The sequence below is a fragment of the Aquila chrysaetos genome, chromosome 16 (assembly GCF_900496995.4).
Source record: "Aquila chrysaetos chrysaetos chromosome 16, bAquChr1.4, whole genome shotgun sequence".
Lineage (NCBI taxonomy): Eukaryota > Metazoa > Chordata > Aves > Accipitriformes > Accipitridae > Aquila > Aquila chrysaetos.
The window spans coordinates 13,346,677-13,371,422 of record NC_044019.1 but is presented as its reverse complement, the minus strand read 5'-3'; the positions used below and the strand labels follow the sequence as shown (position 1 = coordinate 13,371,422).

General features: G+C 43.2%; 1 protein-coding gene across 7 annotated transcripts in view; it reads left to right on the top strand.

Moving 5' to 3' along the window:
* The window catches only part of OSBPL5 (oxysterol binding protein like 5), a 186,903-nt gene that overhangs the window by 108,566 nt on the left and 53,591 nt on the right, over positions 1-24,746 (top strand). For 6 of the 7 annotated variants that reach the window (XM_030038987.2, XM_030038985.2, XM_030038988.2 and 3 more), the window contains 3 exons: positions 10,013-10,169; positions 16,332-16,405; positions 18,802-18,864. In XM_030038987.2, the coding sequence (XP_029894847.1) occupies positions 10,013-10,169; positions 16,332-16,405; positions 18,802-18,864 (294 nt within the window). The remainder of the gene's footprint in view (positions 1-10,012; positions 10,170-16,331; positions 16,406-18,801; positions 18,865-24,746) is intronic. The other variant, XM_030038986.2, reaches the window with a different exon arrangement.

The following is a 24,746-nucleotide window of genomic DNA, read 5'->3' as shown; positions in this document are numbered from 1 at the left end:
TGTCTCTGTGCCTGAGCTTCACACCTGCAGAAGTCAAAGGAAGTGTTGCCTTTTGGCTTGGGCAAGTGCTGCCAAACTGCTGCAGGCTGGCCAGGAGTTGTGCCCACACTTCCAGCACAAGCAGCAGGGATTCAAGGGTCATCTGTATTGCAAGTGAGGTGTGATGATGGCTTATATCTGCTCACCTGAACACTTGAAAAAGCTTGCTCAGTAGCAGACATCAGTGTGGATTTCAGAATGATCTGGCTATGTTGTGCTTGCCTGATTTCTCAGATAGAATTTCTAGCCTGCCTTGCATGCCTTACCAATGTAGCCCGTGCCTTTAGCCCTACTCCAGCTAGCTAGCTCAAAGGTAATTTATGTATGTGTGCCTGAGTTGCGTTTATACCTTAATTTTGATGTAAATGTATCTCCAGCAGCCTCTTGAGTTCACTGCTGAGAAGCAGCTGTGATAGCCATGTGAATCCTTGTGTCATCTATATGAAACTTAAATTTAAAGAAGTATATAAATATTTCTAGATAAACAGATGTTTAGAGGCAGAGATCTGATTCCTGAGTTTGTTTCAAAGTGGATCCTTACTGGAATTTCTTGGCTAGTGTGTTACGAAAACTGCAGCAGGGGATCAATTGTGATCTGTGATGGCACATTTCTTCCCATATGTTGCACATGTGCTTGATTGTACAATATGTTTTGGTTGGGAGTCTTTGCTAACCTGCATTTTGACTTTGTTTTCCTGCTTAAAAGAATGCCAACTAGAGATATCTGTAACAAATAATGGTAAACTTTAAATAAAAATTCAATAAGATGGAAAAGCATTCAGGTGCTTGATATATGCTTAACAGGTGTGATTTACCTTTTGTTCATCTTCAGTTGACTGTATTAGTACATGGGATTAAAGGGCTGAAGAGGATTCAAAGAAAGCACCTTACCTTCCTGCATAGATTGGTGCTTCAAGAAAATACCTTTGTATGAGCTTTACTCAGTAGAGATGCCTTCAGAAATCGGGGCCTAAAGGAGATTATGCAAAGTATGATTTACTGAAAATAAAGTGAGGGACTAAGACAAAGGTCTGCAGGAAAGGTGCTCGCTCCTGTCTTTCACTGAGTGTTGGGGACTTTCTCACCCTTCTCGTAGTGTGGGTAAAACCTTCAATTCTGCACGCACCTGCTGTTATCAGGGAAAGACAGGGAAATAATCAATGTTGATGTACTAGTTGTAATTACAGCAAGTGAGGTATCATCTATGCGGTTAGCAAGGGGAAAGACCAGTGACGTTGCTAAGTCAGGAGAAGCCCCTCAGTGCTAGTGGGAAATTTAATATACTTTGTAAATTAATAGCCTTCTGCATAACAATCATTTTGCAGTTTAAAGGGCAGAAGAGGTGGATGTAAAAAACCTTAAGCATTCATTTCAGTGACCTACTCGATATTCTTAGTTGGAAGAAATTGCTAGCATAATGTTTACAGAGTAAATTGCAAATGTTTTAAGACAAAAAAACCACATGAGGATTGTGTGTTTAATACTTACTGCAATGCCCATTTCTAAGCCATAAGGTTGCAGTGATCCCTATTCCCAAACACAACATGGCTTTAGTGATGGGCTGGTGTTTGCTCACAGGAGATGTTTATCCAAACCGGAGATGATTCTGAAGATGAGGTTTTCCTAAACATCAAATAAAAATGTTTTGCCCTTTGTGACCCTACCTTCAAATTCCTTAGTCCTGAGTTAAATAGGGATCCCCAAAATGAATGATCTGGGATGTTTTTTCCTCAGTGTAGGCATTCAGTGCCAGGTTTTGCTTGTAGTTGTTCTGTCTGTGGTCTTTGTACATAATGCTCGCCATAGAGAGAGATTAGCTGTGAGAAGATTATGCGTCTAAGTGCTGCTAGTGTGCCTAAAGCTGCAGTTCTGGTGCATACAAAGGAAACATTAATCAAGACACCTTACAGAGAATTAAGGGAGAAATAGTTTTGTCTCCTGATTACTACATAATTTTCACTGCCCAGTGCCGGAAAAAGCAGGCAGAGAAGCAGAACACAGTAGAAAGAGGTTGTTCTTCTGTTCTTAGAGAGAGCAAGAGCAGATTGCTGGGGGTGGCTGTGGTAGGCAACTTCCACAAAAACAGCACAAGAGAGGCAGCTTTAAGGACTCTGCAGGGCATGTGAGCTTTGAGTTAGGTTGTGGGAATGAACTAGCCATACTCCTGAGCTTGCTGAAGCAGCTGAGAGAAATCCTTCCTGTTGCATATAATCTTAATAAAGCCTCCTGTAGCTTTAGCTTTCTGTAACTTGGTTCCTTTGTGGCAGATGGATGTCTCCAGCAACCCACATTATTTAATTTTCCAGCTTGGACTGATCATAAAGCCGAGTAATATGGTACACAGCAGAGGGTATGGCAATCATAAAAATTGAAGCACTCCTGCAGTACCAGTATTTCAGTGTATTCATCTGGAGTGCATGGAGGATTGAAAGAGTGGGGCCCCATTGAGCTGCTGGGACTGGTTTGGGATCCAGCAGAGCAGGACACGGTCTAGGAGGAATATACTGGCAACCACTACTGGTGAGGAAAGGTCCCCTTGCCAGCACCACAGAGAAATAGCTGACCCTCATAATTCCGGGGAATAGCTTATTGTGAAGCTTCATTGCTTCAGGTTCCAGCTTACAGCATGGCAGCCCAAAATATTCAGTGTCAGCTGTAATATGTGTGTTTTGCCATACCACTAACCAAAAAACATGGATTAGGTAGAGAAAAAAATTGCCTGCACAGGCACTTTTCACTGTATCAGGTTTTATTTAACTGTTAGTAGGGGGTTGGTTGTCCAATTACCTATCTTATAAATAGGTATTTTAGGAAAAGCTTCCAGAAACAGATTTCACAGACTTTCTGAATTGATTGTAGTTCTTTAGCTGTTGCGAATTACCAGTGCACCACTGAACTAATAATTTACCCTTGTTGAGGATCTGTGCTGCTGTTTTTCCTTGTGAATACTTAGGAATGTAATCGCTAGAAATGTATCTGCTAACATTTTGCCTTCTCTTTTCATTCATGAAATTTTTACCTCCTCAGGGTTAATTGAATCAGGAAATGTCAGTATCTTTAGATTTAATTTTCCTTATTGATGCGGATTCTGGAGTGAATGACCGCTGTGAATACAAAATATGGTTTAATTTGATTTCTGGGAAATATTTAGTGACCAGAAAAAGAGAAGGTTGTTTGAAACAAGCTTTGAGTAAATTAAGAGCCCCCCCCCTAACTAGCTCAGCCTTCTTGACTATACGAAACCCATAATTAACTATTTCTAAAGAGTTCATATTTCCAATCTATTTTAAAATGCTGGAAATGAGAGTAAGCAAACCAACCTACCCACCAGTTTGCAGAGGGTAGGGGCAGCATAACATCGGCACAGTGTTTAGCTGTGTGGTAATTATATATCAGGAACTTAGAAAATTTAAAGATGGAGCCAGGAAAATTCCATCCCCCAAAGGCTCGAGCCCAATGCTGAAAGCTGCCACTATCTTCCCAGCAAGTGCAAAAGGCCCAAAATGCAGAGCAGCCATGTGAAAGGCATCTCTGCACCAACACTGATCATCTGTACGTGTATTAGTCACTGCCTCCATGTAAAATGGGTCTGGTGCCAGAATAAGAGAGTGCTGGCTGTTCCCATTTGCTTTAATGGCAGCCATGAGGTTTGCTGATAAAATAACTTTTATTCTTGCCCCATTGCTCTTTCGTTGGTTGTTCCTGAAGCTGCCTGGGAATGAAAGTCCCATTAGGTGATTGCACCCTGTGAAGTTCACCACTTCCATTGTCCTGTGTTTCACAGGGGTTTGACGCAGACTTTCCATCTGCTATATTTTTCATTTTTACAAAAGAAAGTGGTCTCAAAGACAGGGTTAGGAAGAAGTTTATATCTTGGTGCTGAATTATTTATTCCTATTTAAGCTCTGGCAAAGACCCACATTTAATAGCCCATTACTGCTTAGAGAGATGTCAACGCAAAAGGGGCAGTCCTGAAAAATACTGTCTTTAGTGGCTCTGTCAATACTCTCCGTATTACCTTTCCTTCATTTTTATGATCAAGAGCACAGAATAGAAGGCCAGAAAAAGCTGCAAACTTCAGGGCACTTTAATCTACCAAGACTAACAGCCAGATAAATACATGCAAGAGCTTGAGTGAAGACTTCTCACAATGAGGTTAGCTTCCTAAGAAAGCTTATAGATTCTGCATCACTTTATGTCTTCAAATCAAGACATCATGCCTTTTAGGACAATTCTCCATCTCATTGGCCAGATTTGGAGGGAACGCAGGAGCAGTGGGCGAAATTTGTTGTCTTGCATTACATAAATGGTTTGGTAACATAATGGCAATTTTTGGCCCTTTGCAATTCTGGCCTAATTTTGATTTTAACCTTCCCTCTATTCCCTGGCAGAATACTCGTTTCTGTGAAGCGTCTGCCATATCCTGAAGCAACCTCCAAAATACTGATTTAGAAGTATCATAGAATCACAGAATGGTTTGGGTTAGAAGGGACCTTAAAGATTATCTAGTTCCAACCCCCCTGCCATGGGCAGGGACACCTTCCAGGAGACCAGGTTGCTCAAAGCCCCATCCAACCTGGCCTTGAACACTGCCAGGGATGGGGCATCCACAACATCTCTGGGCACCCTGTCCCAGTGCCTCACCACCCTCACAGTGAAGAACTTCTTCCTTATATCTAATCTGAATCTACCCTCCTTCAGCTTAAAGCCATTACCTCTTGTCCTATCACTACATGCCCTTGTAAAAAGTCCCTCCCCATCTTTCTTGTAGGCCCCCTTATAGGTACCGGAAGGCTGCTATAAGGTTTTTCCCAAGGCCTTCTCTTCTCCAGGCTGAACAACCCCAACTCTCTCAGCCTGTCTTCATAGGAGAGGTGCTCCAGCCCCCTGATCATCTTCATGGCCCTCACGTAGACCTGTTCCGACAGGTCCATGTCTTTCTTATGTTGGGAGCCCTAAAGCTGAAGGCAATATCCAGGTGGGGTCTCAGAAGAGCAGGGTAGAGGTGGACAATCACTTCCCTCAACCTGCTGGTCACACTTCCCTAGATGCAGCCCAGGATATGGTTGGCTTTCTGGGCTGCAAATGCACATTACTGGGTCACGTTGAGCTTCTTGTCAACAAACACCCCCAAGTCCTTCTCCTCAGGGCTGCTCTCAATCCAGTCATTGCCCAGCCTGTATTTGTGCTTGGGATTGCCCCGACCCACGTGCAGGACCTTGGACTTGGCCTTGTTGGACTTCATGAGGTTTGCACGAGCCCATATCTCAAGGCTGTCAGGGTCCCTCTGGATGGCATCCCTTCCCTCCGGCGTGTCAAGTGCGCCACACAGCTTGGTGTTGTCAGCAAACTTGCTGAGGGTGCACTCAGTCCCACTGTCCATGTCACCGACAAAAATGTTAAACAGCACGGGTCCCAGTACCGACCCCTGAGGAGCGCCACTTGTCACTGCTCTCCACTTGGGCATTGAGCTGCTTGAGTGCGACTGTCCAGCCAATTTCTCATCCACCAAGTGGTCCATCTGTCAAATGCATGTCTCTCCAATTTAGAGACAAGGATGTTGTGCAGGACAGTGTCAAATGCTTTGCACAAGTCCAGGTAAACTGGGTTTCAGAACAGCAGTGTTGCCTTCAAATCAGCCATGAAAGCTTTCAGGCTCATGTCTAGAAGTGTGTCTTCTATGGTTGCTTATTTCTTATCAGATAAGTAGATTTAGTACAAGGTTATGTTCTTGGAACCCTTTACGCCCTATCTCGCACAGAGGATTCTGGACAGAGGCTGGATTATTTAGGTGTCTAAAGAGCCCTGTTGTGAAAAACACTGAACACACCTCCCACCTTCTTGCTACATCCCTTTGGAAAATTGCCCCTGGCACCTACCGTTCAGCATCCCCTACAACTCTCATGAGCTTTATGTAATTTGAAGCCAGCTTGGGCAGGCAGACCCTTATGGACAGATATAACAAGGAGCTCTCTGAGTAAGTGAGCTAATGAAGCCTCATTTTCTTATGGTGCACTTATGTTGGATTCGCTGATGTTTGCTAATACCTGGGTTCATAGTACTGCCCTTCTTTCAGAGGACAATGATACAGTTTCCGTCCTTCCTTTAGTCATTGATTTTCCCATAAGTTTTAAAAAGCCAATATTTTCAAGTTTTCTAATGCCTGGTACAAAAGTTATTGGGAGGGAGGGAGGATAAAACAGGATAGATACAGATGCAGACACACACAGAGATATCTTGGAAACCAAGCCAAATATTTCAGGTGTATTACAGAATCTTAGTAGTGTGAACTACATTTTCTCCCACCAAGAAGAAAAGCATCACATATATAGAAAAAACCAAATACAAAAAAAGTCCTTTTCTACGATTTTGTGCTGCACTTTGCACTGCATAACAAGGTAAAATCTTGTAGGCTGAGTCCGTCCATCTCAGCCTTTCTCTGAAAAAATATCATGGTAATCTGAGATGGTACAATCTCAGGGAATGAACTGCAGGCCAACAATTTTTCTCTTTTACCCAAAATAAAGGAACTGTGCACACACCATACAGCACACTGAATGAGAGGCTCTGCTGCTGTCAGCTTCTAGTTGGAGTGAAGCCCATGAAAATGTAGATGGCATAAGAGCCTGCCTGGATGGGGGTCAAATGTAGGAAGGATCTGTGCCCATGAGCTGGAGCAATGCAATGTTAGATGATCTTTGAAAAACAGGCCGGGATGTTGGTGACACAGCACGTTGCATGGTTGTGTGTGGTGTGTGGCTGACAGACAAACACATTGCCACTGCTGCTTCTGAGGGAGCTTCGGTCACTGGAGGTCCTCAGCCAAAAAGGAACCCGTTAAGAGGAACTTACTGAAATTGATCTTTGTGGTCAAAAAGAGATGAGCTGCTGCCACAAGTTTGTATTAAGATATGTAAGAGAAGAGCTAGAGCAACTTATGGACTAGAGAAAAGTCTTTTTCCTTTGTCATTACCCAGTGGCTGTTCCCAGTTGATCAAGGCATCCAGATTTCTTGCTGTCAAGCTCATGGCTTAAGTAAGTGTGGGAATGAGAAAGCATCAGCACAATAATTCTGTCAATTATCCCGTGGTTGAATAGTGTGAAATAATAGGTGAGGGAAACATTAGAGCATTGGTCTCTCTGCATAATACTTATAGTAACAGTTGAAAGAAATTGTGTTCTGGTATGTCTGATCCAGTGTACAGCATGCTCTTGCTCTGGTGTCTGGAGGGGTTTTGCCACCGCCATCAGTGCGAGCTGGCTGGCAGTTCTCCGCTGATGTGGCTCATGGTATTGCTGAGACAAAATTACGCTGAATGCAGCCTTTTTGTTACCCTGTCAAGAAGAGTCTCCACCGTGAGAGCAGAGCGCAAGACCTGGATGGGCAAATGTTTTATGTTTGTAACTTGTTCCCCAGCCTGCTTTCCACTGGGTAGACCCGTGATTTTGGAAAGCCTTCCTGCACAATCGGCTCAGCCTCACCAGGTCACTGCTTTTTGGGGAGAATATCCCATGGATCTGCTTTTGCTCCGAGCCACTTACGAGCAGTTCCAAAGGTGGAGAGTTGAGATGGCCTTTCTGGGAACAACTGCATAAAATAGCTCAGTGTTAGCATTCCAAACCCAGCTATTTAGACCTGGATTATTTTTAAATATTTTGCTTTCAGACACGTAACTAGTTGCATTTTCCTCCTCTCTCTCTTTTCTTTTTTTAAGGTTAGCTTTAATTTTGCATCTTTTCCCCACCCAGCCCTATGCAATCAAGAGCGTCTATGCAAAAAGAGGGTTATTTACATTGCTAAATGTTAGGTAGCTATGTTACCTGCTGCTTTGGAGATGCCATTGGCCACAATGGGAACCTGGGGACATTTTGAGCCCGGACATATGTTTGCAGGGTGGTTTTGCTGGGCAGTTGAATTGACAGGAGGCAGGGCAGCAGCGAGTGGAAAGCGCTTCAGTCACCTCATTTCACCCGGCTGTCATCACACGTCATCGACCTGAAACACAGCCTCGTGTGAGGCACTATGCAAAGGGTTGGTCTGTGGCAGCTGTGTCCAGTGTGCAATGTCCTGGTGCTCAAATACAAAGTCTTTCACCGAGAGTTGTGTGAAGTGGTTATGGAGAAATGCTGCTGCTGAATCTGTAGTGTCTAACAGCCACTTCACAGGGGGCCATGTGATAACATGTAGGGCTTTTAGGGAATGTTGTGTCTTCAGAGCACTGCACAGACCTTAATTCATCCTCCATGGATGGCGTGGGCCCAGCAGGGGACATGCATCCCCTTCAAATTGCAGCTGTGTGGCCTGGGGGCCATTAGCCCCTTTTTGGATGTTACAGACCCTCACATCTGATGGCCAACCCATCCCAGCATGGTAAGCTGGGTTCAGAAAGATCTGCTGCTCAAAGTGGTTTTGGTAACCCATGTTCATTGTTGGAGTACAGACTGGTTTAGATCAAATTAAGCTCTTGGGAACTGAGGCCATCTCTTGCAGGAAAGGAGCAGATTCTCTCTTGCCATGTAAATCACAGCTAGTTTATAAAGTTGATGTAGCCTGCTGTGTAAATAAATTTTTAAAAAATTGCAAAACCTGAAACATTGGGACTGCCTTCTACAGGGATTAGCAAGGCAGGTGGAGGGACAGAGCTCAAATAAAACACAGGAGGGGAGTTTCTTACACTGGGATACGTTCATGGTGTCTCCTTGTGCGGTGTCTCAGCTGTGAAGCCTGAGGTCCAAGAGGCCCCTGAGGGTTCCCCATTAAATTGGGCTGTTTGGGCCAGCGCAAGCACTGGGGTGGTACTGGCAGCAGAAAGGGCAGGACAGGATGTTCTAGCCCGTAATCACCCTGTTTTCCACCTTGTGTCACGCAGGTCACTTTACATGCATGCTGGTCCTGCCCTCCCAAACTGCACTGCAACTCTGGGCAACTTTATCCCGCTTGCTTGCCCAGTAGCCTAAAAGAGATGGGAAAACTTGGAGACTCTTTTCAGGAAACGTGTACCATCCTAAAGGGTTTTTCTTACCGCAGTAACTGTCCCCTGGAGAAGCAGCAGACCTTGTGGTCTGTAATGCCCACCCAAAGGCTGGGTTAATGCTTCTTACTGCTAGCAAGAGCCCTGCCTCTGGCTGCACGTGGGGAGAGAATAAAGCTTGTAACTCAGGAAGGAGACAGTCATAATATCTGTTTGTAACGAGTAAGAAAGAACTGCTTGTTGGGTGGGTATAAAAGAAACCTTTAATTCCAGCCAGGATAGCCTAATGCGTTAGCCAAGTGGTGGTAAAGAGCACAGTACCACCAGGCTCTTGTATGGGGATGCACAGAGGCTTTTGGGGAGACAAATGCTGTTCTTTACCCTCACAGAGCAGCAAGGTTTATCTTATTGATCAAACTGCAAGGCTGATCTAAATGCCATTTTAAAGAAAACTGAAATTATTTATATGTGCTGTAATTGGAAATAAGGGCAGGAATGGCACTGGTGTTATCTCTGCTTGCTGCTCTCTGCAGCCAATGCAGCTGGTCTTCCTCCATGCAGCTCAGATTAAATGTTGATTTTTGCAGAGATGGTGTAACTCTGCTGACACCAATGGAGTTACGTTTATGAAAAAGACTCCAAAACCTTAAAGAAAAACCAAGTGAATTTTCACTGCTGTGCACTGGATAGACCCAGTGAGTAGCCATTATCGTAGATAGATCCTTGTAGGTAGGAGGAGGGTGTTATACTGCCTGGATTCACCAAGGAGCAGTGTCCTGCTTCCCTGCAGTTTGCAAATACTGAGTGTCAGTAAATCAGTAATTGTAGCTTCAAACTAATATCACTTTCTTTTTTTTTCTGCATAGCCTTCTGGCACCCTATAAAAAGATCTGGCACACTGCATAGGATTAGGCGGCTTTGAAGCAGCGGAGTCATCTGGGTGTGAAACTTTGATTTCCTGTGTCTTGATATGAACTGTTATTTCTATCTTTCCTTTTCAGAAAACCCCCACAGCTCATGCCATGAAGGAGGAGAACTTTCTTCGTCGCAGGTTCTCCCTTTGTCCGGCCTCGTCCACCCCTCAGAAGGTTGATCCTCGCAAGCTGACACGCAATCTGTTCTTTGGGGCCGACAATGACATCTACCCACTCAGCCCAGGTTGGTTTCTGGTGTGTCAGTGCAGAAAGTAGAATGTCTCAGGTGCTTGACTGCAAGTAGATATTTCAGCCTCCTGTCAGGAAACAAAGAGAAACAAGTTAATATGAAAGAGAGAGACAAGCTGTTGCAACACAGGTATTACTGGATCGCAGACAGTGTTGCTTTCATGACGCTATTGTCTTTCATTGCCATGGTGTTAAGTGGGAACAGAGGGCATCAGAGTTGGGGTTCATAACGGTTTGAACACTGCGTGGCCTCACATTTCAAAAATGACTGATGTTTTCGGGCACTTCCACTTTGCGGCACTTGATGTGTTTCACCTTAAGCTTTGGACTTCTTTAAGATTTACTTGCCCCATTTGCAGACGTTTAATGGCAGGTTTCCCTCTTCAGATTTAGAGCCCAGGATAAATATTACAAGAGCAGACTTTCCGTGGTTAATGTTCTGTAAATACCTACAAGCACTACAAGTACCAGGAACCTTGACAGGCTGCAGTGAATGGCAGACTGGCTTTAAGCATTCGCTTTATATCTTTTTTGCTTTGAATTTCCTAGCACCCTTTTTGAAGGAAATAGATCTCATTTTATTGCTTCAGAATTTGTTGCTCACAATAAACATTCATGTCTTTCCTTGATTGCAGTCTGCAAACAATGATTCTGTTCCAGTCTGTAAACAAGTGCTTCAGGGACCAGTCACAAGTTTGTAGAGCTGTCATTTGCAGCTGCCATGTCAGTGCTAAATAATCAAACCTCACAGCACCTTCGTGAGCTCTCAAAACACTGATATCTAGAGAAAGAACATAGCATCTGTCAAAAGGTTTCAGTGTTCATATAGATGTAATACCCCACAGGCTCTCTGGGCTTTGCAGATGTAGAGCAAAACCAGGTCTGGGTTTCCTGAGCTAATTGTCTTTAAGTGCAAAGGTTTCAAGGGCCTCCGATTTCACAGGTATTTCTATTTGTGGGTGTCTGCTTCAAGGCAATGGGGAGCCTATTTTCAGCAGTGCTGACTAATCCTGGCTGTCACTGAGGTCACTGGAAGCTTCAACAATGTTTTGGTAATCAAATTGAAAACAATTTTAAATGGGACACCTAAAATCTCATATATTTCAAACCTGTAGGGACTTCTGAACAGCTAGCTGCCCATAAGTACAGTCCATACAAATGTGTGGTAAGTAAATAGCTGTTTCACTTCTGCTATCCTTGGGAGCTGAAGGGCTAATTTTTCAGGCTGTAGCCACTTCCCCTTGCTTCAGGGAGATGGAGAGCCATAGCTTACAGTTTGCCCATTCTTCAGTTTTTACCAGCATTTTCAGTGCTAAAAAAGTTACTGACTTCCTCACAGAGGTATTTCAGTGCTGTAATCTTTCAGAAACCAGGGAAAGTTGAGGGTTTCAGCATGGAGGAGGTAACTGCAAGAGTCTGTCTCTTCCTCAACCTCCCCACCACCTTGTTTCTCCTTGATCTCTGCTGGCAGCTGGACCAAACAGCCTTTGCTGGGCTCAGCAGAACGAGTGCCTTGAGCCACGCTGGAGCTTTTGTTCCGCTGCACAGTTCTCCCAAGTAACCTCCAGCACTGGCGTCAGCGAGGGTGGTAGCCCTCTGTATTGCAAAGGGAGAGCATAGGCCAAAGAGTTTGTAAGAGAATATTCCTTTTAAACAAACAGAAGTTACTGCTTCAGCCAGGGGATTTCTTGCAAAGAGTCTGGGTTTTTGTCTATCCTTACACTTTTTTTTACTCACTTCATTTCTTTCCTGGTCCCCACAGAGCTGCCTTGTCTCTTTGTTTTCCTCACATTTCCTGTAAGAATTAACTGTCATTCTTCACATTCAGTTGCCATTTCCCGTGGTGGGCTCACCTTTCACTCCTTTGCTGCTGCTTCTGCCTTGTTTTCCTCTGAGCCTTGTGTGCTTCCCCCCGACCTTCTCCCGTCCCTCTGAAGGATGCTGCTATCACCAGAGAAGCCACAGGTCTATATCCATAAGCTGCATATGCACAGTATTTCTCTGTCCCCATTTTTCTCTGTTGTTTTACATGAACTTTCAGTTCTCGAGGCTTTTCCAGTGGTCAGTGTTTTGCTGCCTGACCCCAGCAGACTTTCTTTATGAGGGCACTGGACCAATCGTGTTGGGTGGGTGCTGTGGGCAGTGTAGGCAGCAAAGCCCAGTGATTTCCTGCCAGGAATTTGGTTGGTTGCGAGGTGGCTGGAGCTGCAGGTCTCACAGCACCAACACCTAGGATTAGCCCTCCAACAACAAAGGTGTGCAAGTAAATAATTCAGTGAGAAGGGAGTGACAGACTTTACACCTCAGGCAAGCTATGCTATGAAGATTCAGTTCAGCGAGAGGATTTTTTTTGAAAGGAACCATATGGGAAATGCAGAGGGCACTATCTGAAATAACACTTTGGACTTTTTGCCTCTTGCTTGCATACAAAAATGCTAATGATTCTGGTAACTAAAAGAAATTTGAGGAAGACATTTTCTTTTTATAGGAATTTCACAAACTAGAGAGACATGAATTCATGTTCCTTGCCCATGTCTGTCTTTCACTTAGCAATAAGGAGAGAGGATCCTTCTCTATTTTCCCTTTCAGAGGGTAGGAAATTTATTGGGGGAGTAGCTAAAAGAACTTTTAGAGAATCTCTCTTTTTGACTAGGCTGCGAGATCACACAGTGTCTTTAAATAAAAATTTAGATTAGCTTGTCTGCATCCTAGGAGGTACACTTTCATGAATACGGGAATTTTACTGTGATAGATACATGGAGCTAAATTTCAGTCTGGTGTACACATTGGGCCATGTGGCTGATGTTTACAGCAGTAACGGGTTTTATTCGTGATAGTTTTGCCACACATCAGAGCCTGTATTTCCTCTTGTAGTTACCCGGATACTTTATCAGAAAGCCTATAAAATAATAGTTCATGCTATGTGGAGCTAATCCTCAAATGTGGAGGAATTCCTCAATAAGCCAGTAATTGTGCTTCCCGTTACCATTGATCAGTCATGCTTGCTGCATCATTCTTTATAAAGGGGAAAGGCAAGTACACCTGTAGGATTGATGCCCAGCAGAAAACCAAAGAAAAGGAATAGTTGCTGTTCTGGAAAGGAACTAAATATTTATTTTTCCTGTGCATGACAGTAATGGGATAGAAGAAGGTATCAGTAATTCTACTCTGTAACTGCCAAGACTGGAGTGTTGGCAGTTTTCTTCACAATGTGATGAAGGCTGTTTGCATAAGCACGGCTGATTCCCTTCCCAAAATCTTTTTCGTTATTTGGTGCAAAACTTTTGGGTTACTTTGTAGAGGACCCTTCTTTGCATGCCCTGCTAGCAGCCAGCACTTCAGGTCAGAAGAGATTCAGCTCTATTTATGTTGTGGGCATTATGTTTTCTTGATCAGGGAGATAAGAACTTCAGCTTCTATAGCCAGTTAATATTTAGCATCTTTCATGTTTTAACCACCAACAACCTGTAGCTGGTTTCCTATTTATTTTCTTGAGGTGGCTATGTCTGTTGTGCTCTTGGTAGGACTCTTGCTTTTGGGCTTTCTGTGCACTTAACTATGTGTGCAGGTTTTTGAGAAACTTGCACATCATTGCAATGAAGTTTGCTTTCCAAACAAGGGCTGGCTCTCTCCTTCCACATGGCTGCAGCAAGTCTGCTTGAGACAGACAGCAAAGATAGCTCTCCTCCGAAAAACAGCCTTTCCCTCACAAGTGGCAATAGGCTTAACAAGTTTGGTGTAAGAAACCAGTATATGCTGCTCCATAAACATATCTTACGAATCCTTGTAAATGATATGGTAAGAGTGAACCGTTGCATGTTTCCATTTTTCATAATGCTCTGTGAGCAGGATGGTCCAGAACCTCAGGAACAGTGAAAATTTCATTATTCAGGTGCAAACCCTGTTAACTGTATTACTGAGAGAAGGCAGAAATCTCTCATGTCCAGGTTTTTGGTATGGATACCAGCTTGGAGTTAAGCTTTCTTTAAGGAATGAGGCGTAATAAAGAATGGATGTGAATTCTGTTATGCTAATAGACACCATTCCCTCGGAGCAGGCAGCAGCTGATTCCCATTAACTTTACTTGAACTTTTAGACCATATGTTATTTTCCCATATATATGCTGAAAAAACTCTTAATGGGAAACAAGTGCAGCAGCTACATGGCTTTGTGAGGTTATTCCAACCTCCTCTGCCTCTGTCGGGGAGAGTGGGGCTATAGAGAGGAAAGCACTATCAGAGAAATAAAAAGCATGGAGGTAACAGATTCTAACCCATGCACAGCAGTGCTTATGGCCATCCCAGTTGTCCTGGTAGCACAAGGGGACTGTCAAATATCCGGCCACTCGGGATTTTCTCCTGCCCCTGGACATTAGGTTTCTGTATGCGTTATTTAGGGCTCAGTGTTTCAAGGGGAGGAGTGACAGTTAAGAAACTAGGTTAAGATATAGGTTCCCTGTTGTTGCACCACCTTCCTGTGTGACTGCGTAGGTCCTTCCTCTGCTTCAGTTCCCCACACGAGCAATGCACGTGCTGTCCCTCTTCTCCCAGGCTTGGAAGTGTTTGCTTTCTGTGTCAGCACGGCTGCGTGCACGTGGCACAGTGCAGCACTATGCCACGGGGTGAGAAACACATCTGAAACCCCCACCACCCTTAGTCACCATGTGGAAAGTTGAACACCTTCTAGGAACAGTTGTCCCACGAAACCTTTTCTTAAATTTAAGAGTTGATACCATAAACTGCCTGCTGATACCTGTAAAAAGGGCATGGTTTTTGTCCTGTCTCTTTACCAGTGAAAAACTCTGTAGCATAGTTGCAGTTCTGGTTATAATGGGACGTGCTTGTTCTCTCACATGTCCCGTAATGGAAGTGCAGAACGTGGCCAGGAGGATATTTATTTTTTAATAAGCTTCCGTGGCTGGCTTTTCTAATGGTGCTTGGCTTCTTAAATGGCTGCTCTGAAAACTCCAGGGGACATTATGTTTTCTGACACATCTGTGACAACTTCTGCTGACTTCAGGAGAATCAGGATTTTCCTTGCTGGTTTTAGATTTGGTCGTGTTTCCAAGACTGGCCCACACAATGTTTAAAAACATTTTTAACAGTTCCCATGTTTGCAGTGTGCTACAAATGGATTATATTTCACTGTTTCAGTGGGTCTTTACTGCGTCCAGTATTCTGAAGCTCTGACTGCTAACAATTTTGAGAAAAAAACTACATTGCAATTGGATAACAATGACTGTCTTGGCACTAAAAGCTAGTCTCATCAGAAACTATTTTTTGGCTTTTTTTAATGGAAGCTCTATGCTTTCTTTTACTGTAAGGACATGATTACACTTGGCAAAACCCAGCATTTGTCATTACATTTTATTGCTTGGACTAGGACTACACACACTCATACTACTATCTAATGTGTATAATGTACTGCAAGTTTAGTATATTTGGGTAGTGGAAGTATAGGTCTAAATGATTGTAAAATACCATAGTGACAATAAATACTACTTGCTAATTGAAAATGTTTCTTATTTTAACAAATAATTTGGTCAGAAGACATTGATCTTCTGCAGGTTTTTTTAAATTTTGTTTTACTAATTATGTCTAGATGGTGTTCTGTCTCCTGTAATGTTTTATGATCATGCTTATTATTTGTCAAACAAAGTATACTATCAAGTGCATCTGTGTACAGTTGCCAGATACTGACCAAGGAGGATAATGTATTGAATAGCTGCTTATTAACTGAATTCCATTTATTATTTGCATTGAATGAGGCATGGGGCATGTAAGAAAAGAACAGACTGTGGTAATGTAATTAAAGACTGCATCATAATGCAGACACAGAAGAGAGCTGATTAAGGATGCATAAGTAATCTTATTTCTGGTTTTTTTCCAGCCTTCATATGCTGGACTTTGCAACCATCATGTTGGTTTACCATGGTGTTTTGAGACCTAACTTTTAAGCTGTACTTGTTGCATAGCCCAAGCATGTGGATCCAGGCTATTTCAAGCTCTGCAAGATCCCTCTCTGTGATCCTGGTGTGCCTGCTCCTGCTCATGACAGCTTCTCTTGCTTGCTGTTAGCAGTAGCTCTTCTAAGGCCATGAGTAGCCATAGTTTTGCACAGGATTTCTCTGTTTCTGAAACACATTTATTTGTTGCAGGAAAAGACGTGGAAGGAAACAGCCCGTCGGCACTGAAGGATGAGACACCACAGACTCCAAACTCCATTAGTAAGGTACTGTGGGATAGGGATCCATCCCTAGTCTTGCTTTCATTTCTTCTCAGGCTGTTATTTATCATTCTTACTCTCTTTTTTTTAAAGTCATTGAGAAAGCCTCTCCCTCTGTTCCTGCAGGAACTGTGTGTGTATGTTTTGAGAGAAAGAAAATGAGTGTTTTTGCATGGTTGGGATGACAGAGAAGCCCACACTTTCCTCTGACTTGATAGCACCTACCGCAGAAGAACCCTGTTAATTTGGGCCTCGTTTGGCAGTGTAATTAGATATGAATAATTATGGTTGAAAGGTTGATTTTGTCAGCAGAGGTGTCTCCTGCTGTTCCTGATCAGCAACCTTAATTGTTTTGGAAGAGAAAGCTGTAATGTTTAGTGTAGTGCCTAGCATCCGAAACTGTGAGTCGAGATCCTGGGAGAGAGCTCTGGGGATTGGTGTAACAGGAGAGTAACGCAAACTAACCAACTGTCGTGGTTTAACCCCAGCCAGCAACTAAGACCCACACAGCCGCTCACTCAGTCCCCCCTGGTGGGATAGGGGAGAGAATCGGAAGAGTCAAAGTGAGAAAACTCATGGGTTGAGATAAAGACGGTTTAATAGGTAAAGCAAAAGCTGCGCACATGAGCAAAGCAAAACAAGGAATTTGGTCACCACGTCCCATCGGCAGGCAGGTGTTCAGCCATCTCCAGGAAAGCAGGGCTTCATCACACATAACAGTGACTTGGGAAGAAGACAAATGCCGTAACTCTGAACGTCTGCCCCTTCCTTCTTCCCCCAGCTTTATATACTGAGCATGATGACTTATGGTCTGGGATATCCCTTGGGTCAGTTGGGGTCAGCTGTCCCAGCTGTGTCCCCTCCCAACTCCTTGTACAGCCCCAGCCTGCTCACTGGTGGGATGGTATGGGAAGCAGAAAAGGCCTTGGCTCTGTGTAAGCCCTGCTCAGCAATAACGAAAACATCCCTGTGTTATCCACACTGTTTCCAGCACAAATCCAAAGCACAGCCCCATACCAGCTACTATGAAGAAAATTTATTGTACCCCTGCCAAAATCAGCATATTTTCCACCCCTTATTCCATACCATCTACATCATGCTCAGGTTCCACACTATCCAATACATCATCATTAACCCCTACCACCCTTCCCATCCTTTGGTATAATACACAGATATCATTCCCTTAGTCTATGGAGCACCCCTGTAAATTGTCCATAAATGTCCACAAATGTCCACAAAATGTCCATTGAGTTCATTTAGTCCATGACTTTGGGCTCCATCTGTTATGGTGGTCACTCAGGACAGGAGAGGTGGTGTGTTACATGGAGTTACTGTGCATCAAAGCCAGCTCAGGGTGGGTCGCTGCTGCACTTGTACTGCTTCTTGTAAGACTTGTCCTCCACTGATTCTGGTGGCTCCTGCTATAGTAATTACTATAACATGCAACTCAAATCATGGGTTACAACAATTTCAAGGTATTTCCTTTACAGTCTCCACCCCTGGTCCCTTTGGACCAGACCATTGGGTTTAACATTGCAATGAACTCCTCCCCTTGCCCCTCCTCCAGCTTAGACTTATCCACTGACTGTGGTCCCTTAGGGGTATACCTGCTCCATGTGGAGCCTTACCTATGAGCCACAGCCTCTCCAGGGGTGTACCTGCTGCAGCATAGACTTATCTACAGGTACAGTCACTTTGAGGTGCACCTGCTCCAGCGTGGCCTTAACCATGGGGCACAATGCCTTCAGAGATAAACTTGCTCCAGCGTGGCATTACCCACAGCCACAGTACCTTCAGTCGTGACCGTGGTCCAACATGGCCTTACCCACTTCCTGAACACAACATTTCCATCTAGCCTGTTATGGAGAGGTGAAACTGGATCTAAAGGCTCTGGATCTGGGTGTTCAAAACCTGGCTCTACATCTACAGTTCCTGAGTGCCTGGGTTTGATTTCCTGTAGAGATGGAATCAACCTTATAAATTAGATCTGGCTTTGAGATTTATGTATGGGCTTTTTTGGCTGTGGCTCTGTAGCATGTTTCTGGAGGGTAACTAGAAATAGAAGCAAGGCCTGTTAATAAATTTTTAACTAAATTTATTCAACTATGAAGCTATAAAATGCAAATGACACCAACTGAAATGAAAATATAAAATGAAGGAAGCAGCTACAGACAAGTGATTTTTTTAAAATACATGAAAGTAGGCTCTGCATCTTCAAATACATTTGGCTGTGCTTGCCTGGAGCTTGCAGGTTGTTCTGCCAGGATGTCCTGGCAGAGGTCAGCACAAGAAGGTGGCGATGAGAGGAGCTTTAGGACTATGCAACAAGGGCTCATGTACATGTCCTCTGCTATTGCTGGAACCTGGCAAGCTGCAAACCGACCTTGGTTTTGCTTTTTCAGGCAGGTTCCTCAGAGAAACCCAGCCTCCCACTTCTCCTGGCAGCAGAGAAGCCCAAGAACCAGGTAACTGCATCCAGGGCTTTATCAGATGTTTTGCACGCCTTACAAGGAGTAGTGTTAAATTCCCAATGACTTGGGAAGGTAAAGAAGGAGGACTTTTTCTGGACAGGACAACTCAGAGCACTGAAATGCTGTCCAAAAGGGAGTTTGATTTCTGAGATGCAGGATGAACGCAAGAGTAGGAATGTATTTATGAGAGGTATCTGGATGAGAGCATGCCTCAGCTGTGTTTTCCCAGCCTCAGGGCCTGCCTTGCTATTTAGTCTCCTACAGGTGTGTTTTGGAAAGGTAAAGCACCCTTGGAAGATTTGGGTGCCCACCTACATTTCTGCCATGTGCACCTGGGAGGTGTTGGTGAGTCTCTCCTTGACGGTGTCAAGAGCAGTTGTTAAGGAGAGATAAGAGAAAATGCACAGCACAAAACAACTGCATCAGATTTGTGCTTCAGAACAAATGGGGGTCTGAACCTGGGCAACCCAAGACTTTGCTTTTACAGTAGGCAAATTTGCTCTGAAACACCAGTGGACTAAAAGCACATATGAGGACCCCAAAACACCAAACTTCAACTTGCCTACTCATCTTCAGTGTTGCAGGCAATTGCTTTGGCTACTGAATGGGGCAGAGCTAGGTTTTTCTTTCCTGCCTGAATGTTCCGCTGAGACACATAATGTTTGATTCAGCAACTTTCTACCTCACTGGACCTGTGCTGTAGCGCCTGTCATTCTCACTTCATTCTGCTTCACCTTGCTGTGTTGTACACTACCTTGTTCTTCTCCAGCCACGTAACTTTTCTTCTGTCTTGCTTTGCAGTGGCAGTGGCAGTAGGGAGTCTCTATTGTGAAATGTCTTGTACCTTAAAAATTTAGGCAAACTGGTAGTCAGTTTGCTTATTATTTCATTTTTCACGTCCACTCAGGTCTAAGGCTATAAAATGAAACTGCACTGTCAGGTGTCCAGAACTGTAAGTAGGGATGTGTCACAGTATTTCCGTTTAAAAATAAATAGTGATTCCACCTACTTGAACCAAAGGAAAGAGTGTGTGCTAATTGGGTCATGTTTAGACTCCTGATAGCAGGGGGGAAGCAATTTTTAGAAACCAAACTGTAGGGTGTACAGGTTTAATTAATGGATTCAGAAGTAAATGTTCTAGGTTACAGATCCATGCCATGAATACTTACCCTTCTTTTGGCACAGTAGATATAACAAACCTGGTTGGAAATCAGTGTTCCTTCAGCAGCACTATTTTGATGTACCACACCACACTGACTCTTTTCACCCAGTAATGAGAAGGAAAGGAAAGCTAGTCGAGTGATTCAGTCCCTGGACTGGGGCTTGGGGGGCCTTGAATTCCCAGCTCTGACTTGGAGTCCCTGCATTTCCCCAGGCAGATTAACTGCATTTCTGTTTCACATCTTCATCAGTGAGATGGAAACAGTTCTACATTTTGTTCACTCAGGCCATATCCACACTGCATGATGGAGCAGGCTGCAGGTTTCCCAGGTTAGCAGACACCAAGCAGAATATCTCATAAAACCCCTCTAAACATCTGTGAACTCGTGAGCTGTGAAGCTGTTTAACTGCAACCACACTACCCTATGCTCGTAGGTGGACTACTAGTCTATGTCTGAGGTGTGAACACATTCCAATCTGTATCTGTACAGGCAGTAAAATATTTGATGCTGGAACATGTGCTGCAACACAGTGTGTTTGTGCAGTTCTTAGCAATATACATTTCTGATTTCAGTTGTGACTTCTCACCCCAAATTTTATTAAAACAAATTTAAGGCACGATTCAGCTACATATTGCATTGCTAACTTTCCTGCAGCATATTTTCTCCTGTTTCATTTTTTAAGTGGAGTCTCTTTCATCTTCTTTTTCAAGGGGAAAAAAAAATAGCTTATCTATTTCAGATTGTTTCTCATGTTAGTTTCTCTCTTTCTTAGAGCCCTTTAGCCTTGTTTTCTGGGACCAGTGCTTATAGTGGGGTGTGAAAGTATCATAAAACTGTCTCTAAGCCTCAAGCTTGTCTCTGCAGCCGGGTAGTACAGTCAGCACAGGCCTGATAGTGACAGGAGATGCCTTTCTCTCATTTTGTGCCTCATTTGACACTGTTACCATCCTTTAAGGCACCTTTTATTGCAGTATGCAGTGTTGCATTTTCCCTTTCTTCCCTTCCTATGCTTACCTATTTATTCTACTGGCTGGAGAGCAGCTGGGGTCTCTTTATGCATGCAGAGACCACAAAGAATTGAAGTGTATTTTAAGGGATAGTCAGAAAAATCTTGAAGCTGGCACTCAGTGGCACTTCACTCTTTTCAGTCCCCTACTAATGCCACAATGAACTCTAAAATTATCACATTGTAGGAGTGTGGCTGTTGCGTGCACAGTTATATGACATATGAGAGGGCAAAGCTTAGATTGCTTTCTTCATCGTGAATGAGTTTTTCCACATGCTTGAATTGTTCAATTCTTTGTTGTGTGATTTGTAATCTGAAATATGAATCTAAGTGGCTGCTAGAAATTTATTTTAGCTGTAAAGTAGTTTGAAACAGCTCATACCAATCACTTGAGATATAAGCTACAACTCCAATGCTGTCTCAAACTTATCCTTCTAGATCCATGAATCACGTTCTTAACCTCTGACTTAATTCCAGCCATGGTTACATTTGGGAAGATCATAAAAGATCATTCACAACTCTGGCAACCTACGAGGGTACCTTTCCTTCTGTTCTGCTTTAGCTAGCAAACTGAGGAATTGGTTGTCAGAGAGATCCAGATGTTGGAGGAATCACCTCATAGAGGCTCAGGAGCAAAAGTTCCCCTGTGCGTGCTAAGCGCAGTTTTATAGGAGAACCTGGCCCTTCCAGGTGATGGTATGCTTCACTGGACCCTTGCTGGCTTTTCATTACTGTACTTTATGCTGTCAATGTTGTGGATGGAATTATTTTGGAGCTAGTTGTCTCTATCAAGACTTACACTCAGTTCCTGTGCCCCGGCTCTGGTACACCCTGCTTCTTCAATTCCGTGTGCAGTTTTTTAGGGTAATCACTGTTGTCTACAGAGGGCTTTGCAGCTGATTTCAAGTGAGCAGATATGTAGCCTGGAGTATCCTGGGAAAATCACATAGAAGAGGAGTGGGATTTTGCACTCAGGCAGGAAAGATGGAGCATCCCTAATTTGTGTAGGTGCATGCAAGCCCTGAAACTCCCAGGTGCCTCACAGAGGGGAATGTAGACAGTAGTAACTGTTCGCTTACAGAAATGAATTTTCAAAGTTGTTAACTTTGGGTAAGCCACAGCACTCCTATCATGTCACCTTGAGTCACTGGTGATCATAATTCCTTACTCTAGTGTTTCTGGTAGGGGAAGTGAGGGTAAATGGAGCTGCTAAAATTGAAATTATTTATTAAACAATTTAGCAAAGCATATTTTAAGCTGAAAGTCCAATTGTTTTTCATTGCTCACTTTATTCATTTGTTTGAATTCAGGCTAGGAACAAAAGCTGTGCCTATAGCTAGAGGAGAAAGCAAAGCTTTGCTTCAGATTTCTGCTTAGCACTACAACTGTATCAATCATGTGAAACAGCGTCTTTCTCAGTGTGCAACTTCCCATCTCACCTAAAATGTTCTTTAAATATTCTTAACGTGGAGAATGTTCTTCCCACAGAAGGCACATTTAAATGATCAAATAGAAATCCCATGAGGTCTGTGACTTTAATTACTATAATCTGACGCAATGGAGCAAAGCATTCCACTAAACAGTAGTATAGCTTGATATGTGGAGTTGCTTGGATAGCTGAATTTCACCAATGATTTTCCCCAGATATTGCTGTCATGTCAGCTATTTATTTGTACAGGCTTTTCAATTTGTGCTAATCATTGTGCTGTTTCAGTGTTATAAACACAGTTGCTGTGTCTTTGTAACTTTGTTGAAATGAGAGGGATTTTTGATTTTTTTTTTTTTTCTTTTTGCAAACTAGAAAGGTTTAGGTGAAGATTATTCAACTTGCTGTAAAGCAGCACATTAATTGAAGGGTAAACTTTCCTAATGCAAAGCTTGTTTGTCAGTAAGAACCATTTCACTGACTACTGTGCTTTGGATGAGCTGTTAATTCACAACAAAATAAAGACATTTTTAAAAAGAACTGTTTATACTAAACTGAAAACAAAATTGCTTAAATGTGGTTGAGATATCTGTGAATATTCACATCAGTAACAAGAAGCTCTTCACTTCTAATGTTAAACCCAGCTTTTCCATGTTTATACTACTTCAGGAACTTCTGTTTAATTTATTTTATTTCTGCAGTAATACAGATCTGTAGCAATTATATGTGGAAAAGATACTGGAGAAATTACATGTGAGCAAGGATGTCTCCCATGTGATGACTATTTTTGCTTTTGTGAAACGTAACTTATGACCCCAGCTACTTTTGTTCTGCCTTCAAATTCCCATCTGATTTTGTCTTTCTCTCACTTGGATGCAAAGAAGAAAAAAGAGCGACTTATAAGCTGTCACTGCTGTTCATGTGCAGACCGCAGCTTGAGAATGGCTTTATTTAAATGTTTCTGATTTGGAATAATTCTGTCCTTTTGTCTCTCATTACACATTTTTTGTGTTCATCCTGTGCAGCAATGATTGCTTGCGCTAAACAACAGGATATTCCTCCTGCTGTTATCCAAGGCACAGTGTGCTGATGGGCTGGCATCCTCCACACCACAGTCCATCATGGCCTGTTTCTCTGTGAAATGATTTGGTTCCTCTTGGAAATGTAGTCACCAAAAAGACACTGGATCAGAATAGCACCATTGTGAGGACTCTGTCTGCTCTTTTACTAAGCCTAGCAAAAGTGTAAGGGTATTGTGATAACTGCTAACAATCAGCAGTGGAGCTCCAGAGCTTCATGACTGAGATGGAAGTGAACAGAAACTTAACTGGGATAAAAAGCATGTCTCTGAGTACAGTAAAGCCTGTTGTCAGCCGGCAAGGTCATCACTCAGTCCTGGAAAGAACAGATCTGGTTACAGATAGAGAGGCACAACAGTTTCTTACCCCTGCAAGTGCTGCTGCATGCCCTGGTAAAAGTTTTTGGCAGATTAACAGTCTTCTCTCCATATAATTATGAGAACCAGTATATGGAAAACATACCTATTGCTTTCTTATTAGAATATTCCAGTGGGTTTTTTTAATTTTAAAAAGGACACCAATTCCCTACCCTCCCATTGTACAAAGTCTCATCTCTCGTTAATATCATTCACAGGTTGCTGCAGAGAGTGGGGGCCAGATTCTGATATCCTGCACAAGCATTATCCCAGTGTCATTGAAAGATTTGCTGTGATGACAAATGGCTTCTCTTAGTTTTCTGTCAGGCTGAGAAAGGCAGGGTAATAGAAGGACATCATTAAATGCTCTTGATGTGTCTTAGCAATGTAAGGTCCTACTATATGTTAGGGATCTTTAGAGCTGATGGCCCGGTTTTACTGAATCTTATATATCCCACGAGGTACAATCAAATCTATTAAGACAGATTCATGTAAAAGCATGAAATTATATTACTTCAAGTCACTTAGCAGGTTAAACCTGGAGGAACCGTATGTTGCTATCAGCAGCATGGGGGCCTATGGTATGCAGTCCTGGGGCCTTAGATCCCACCTTTCCTGTGAAAAGGCAGGAACTTTAAACCCAGAAATGCAATGCTTTTCACTCTGTAGACCTGGAAATCACCTGCAAGCAAACTGCTATTTGGGATCTGTGATGATGCATCCTCATAAGCACAACAAGAAGCAAAGTTGGCAGGGAGAAGCACTCAGTTTGCCTTGTTAAAAAAGTAACTGGGGAACAGCGTCAAGTTTCCAAAACCAGAAGTCCCAGGTCAGGTACATCTGAAA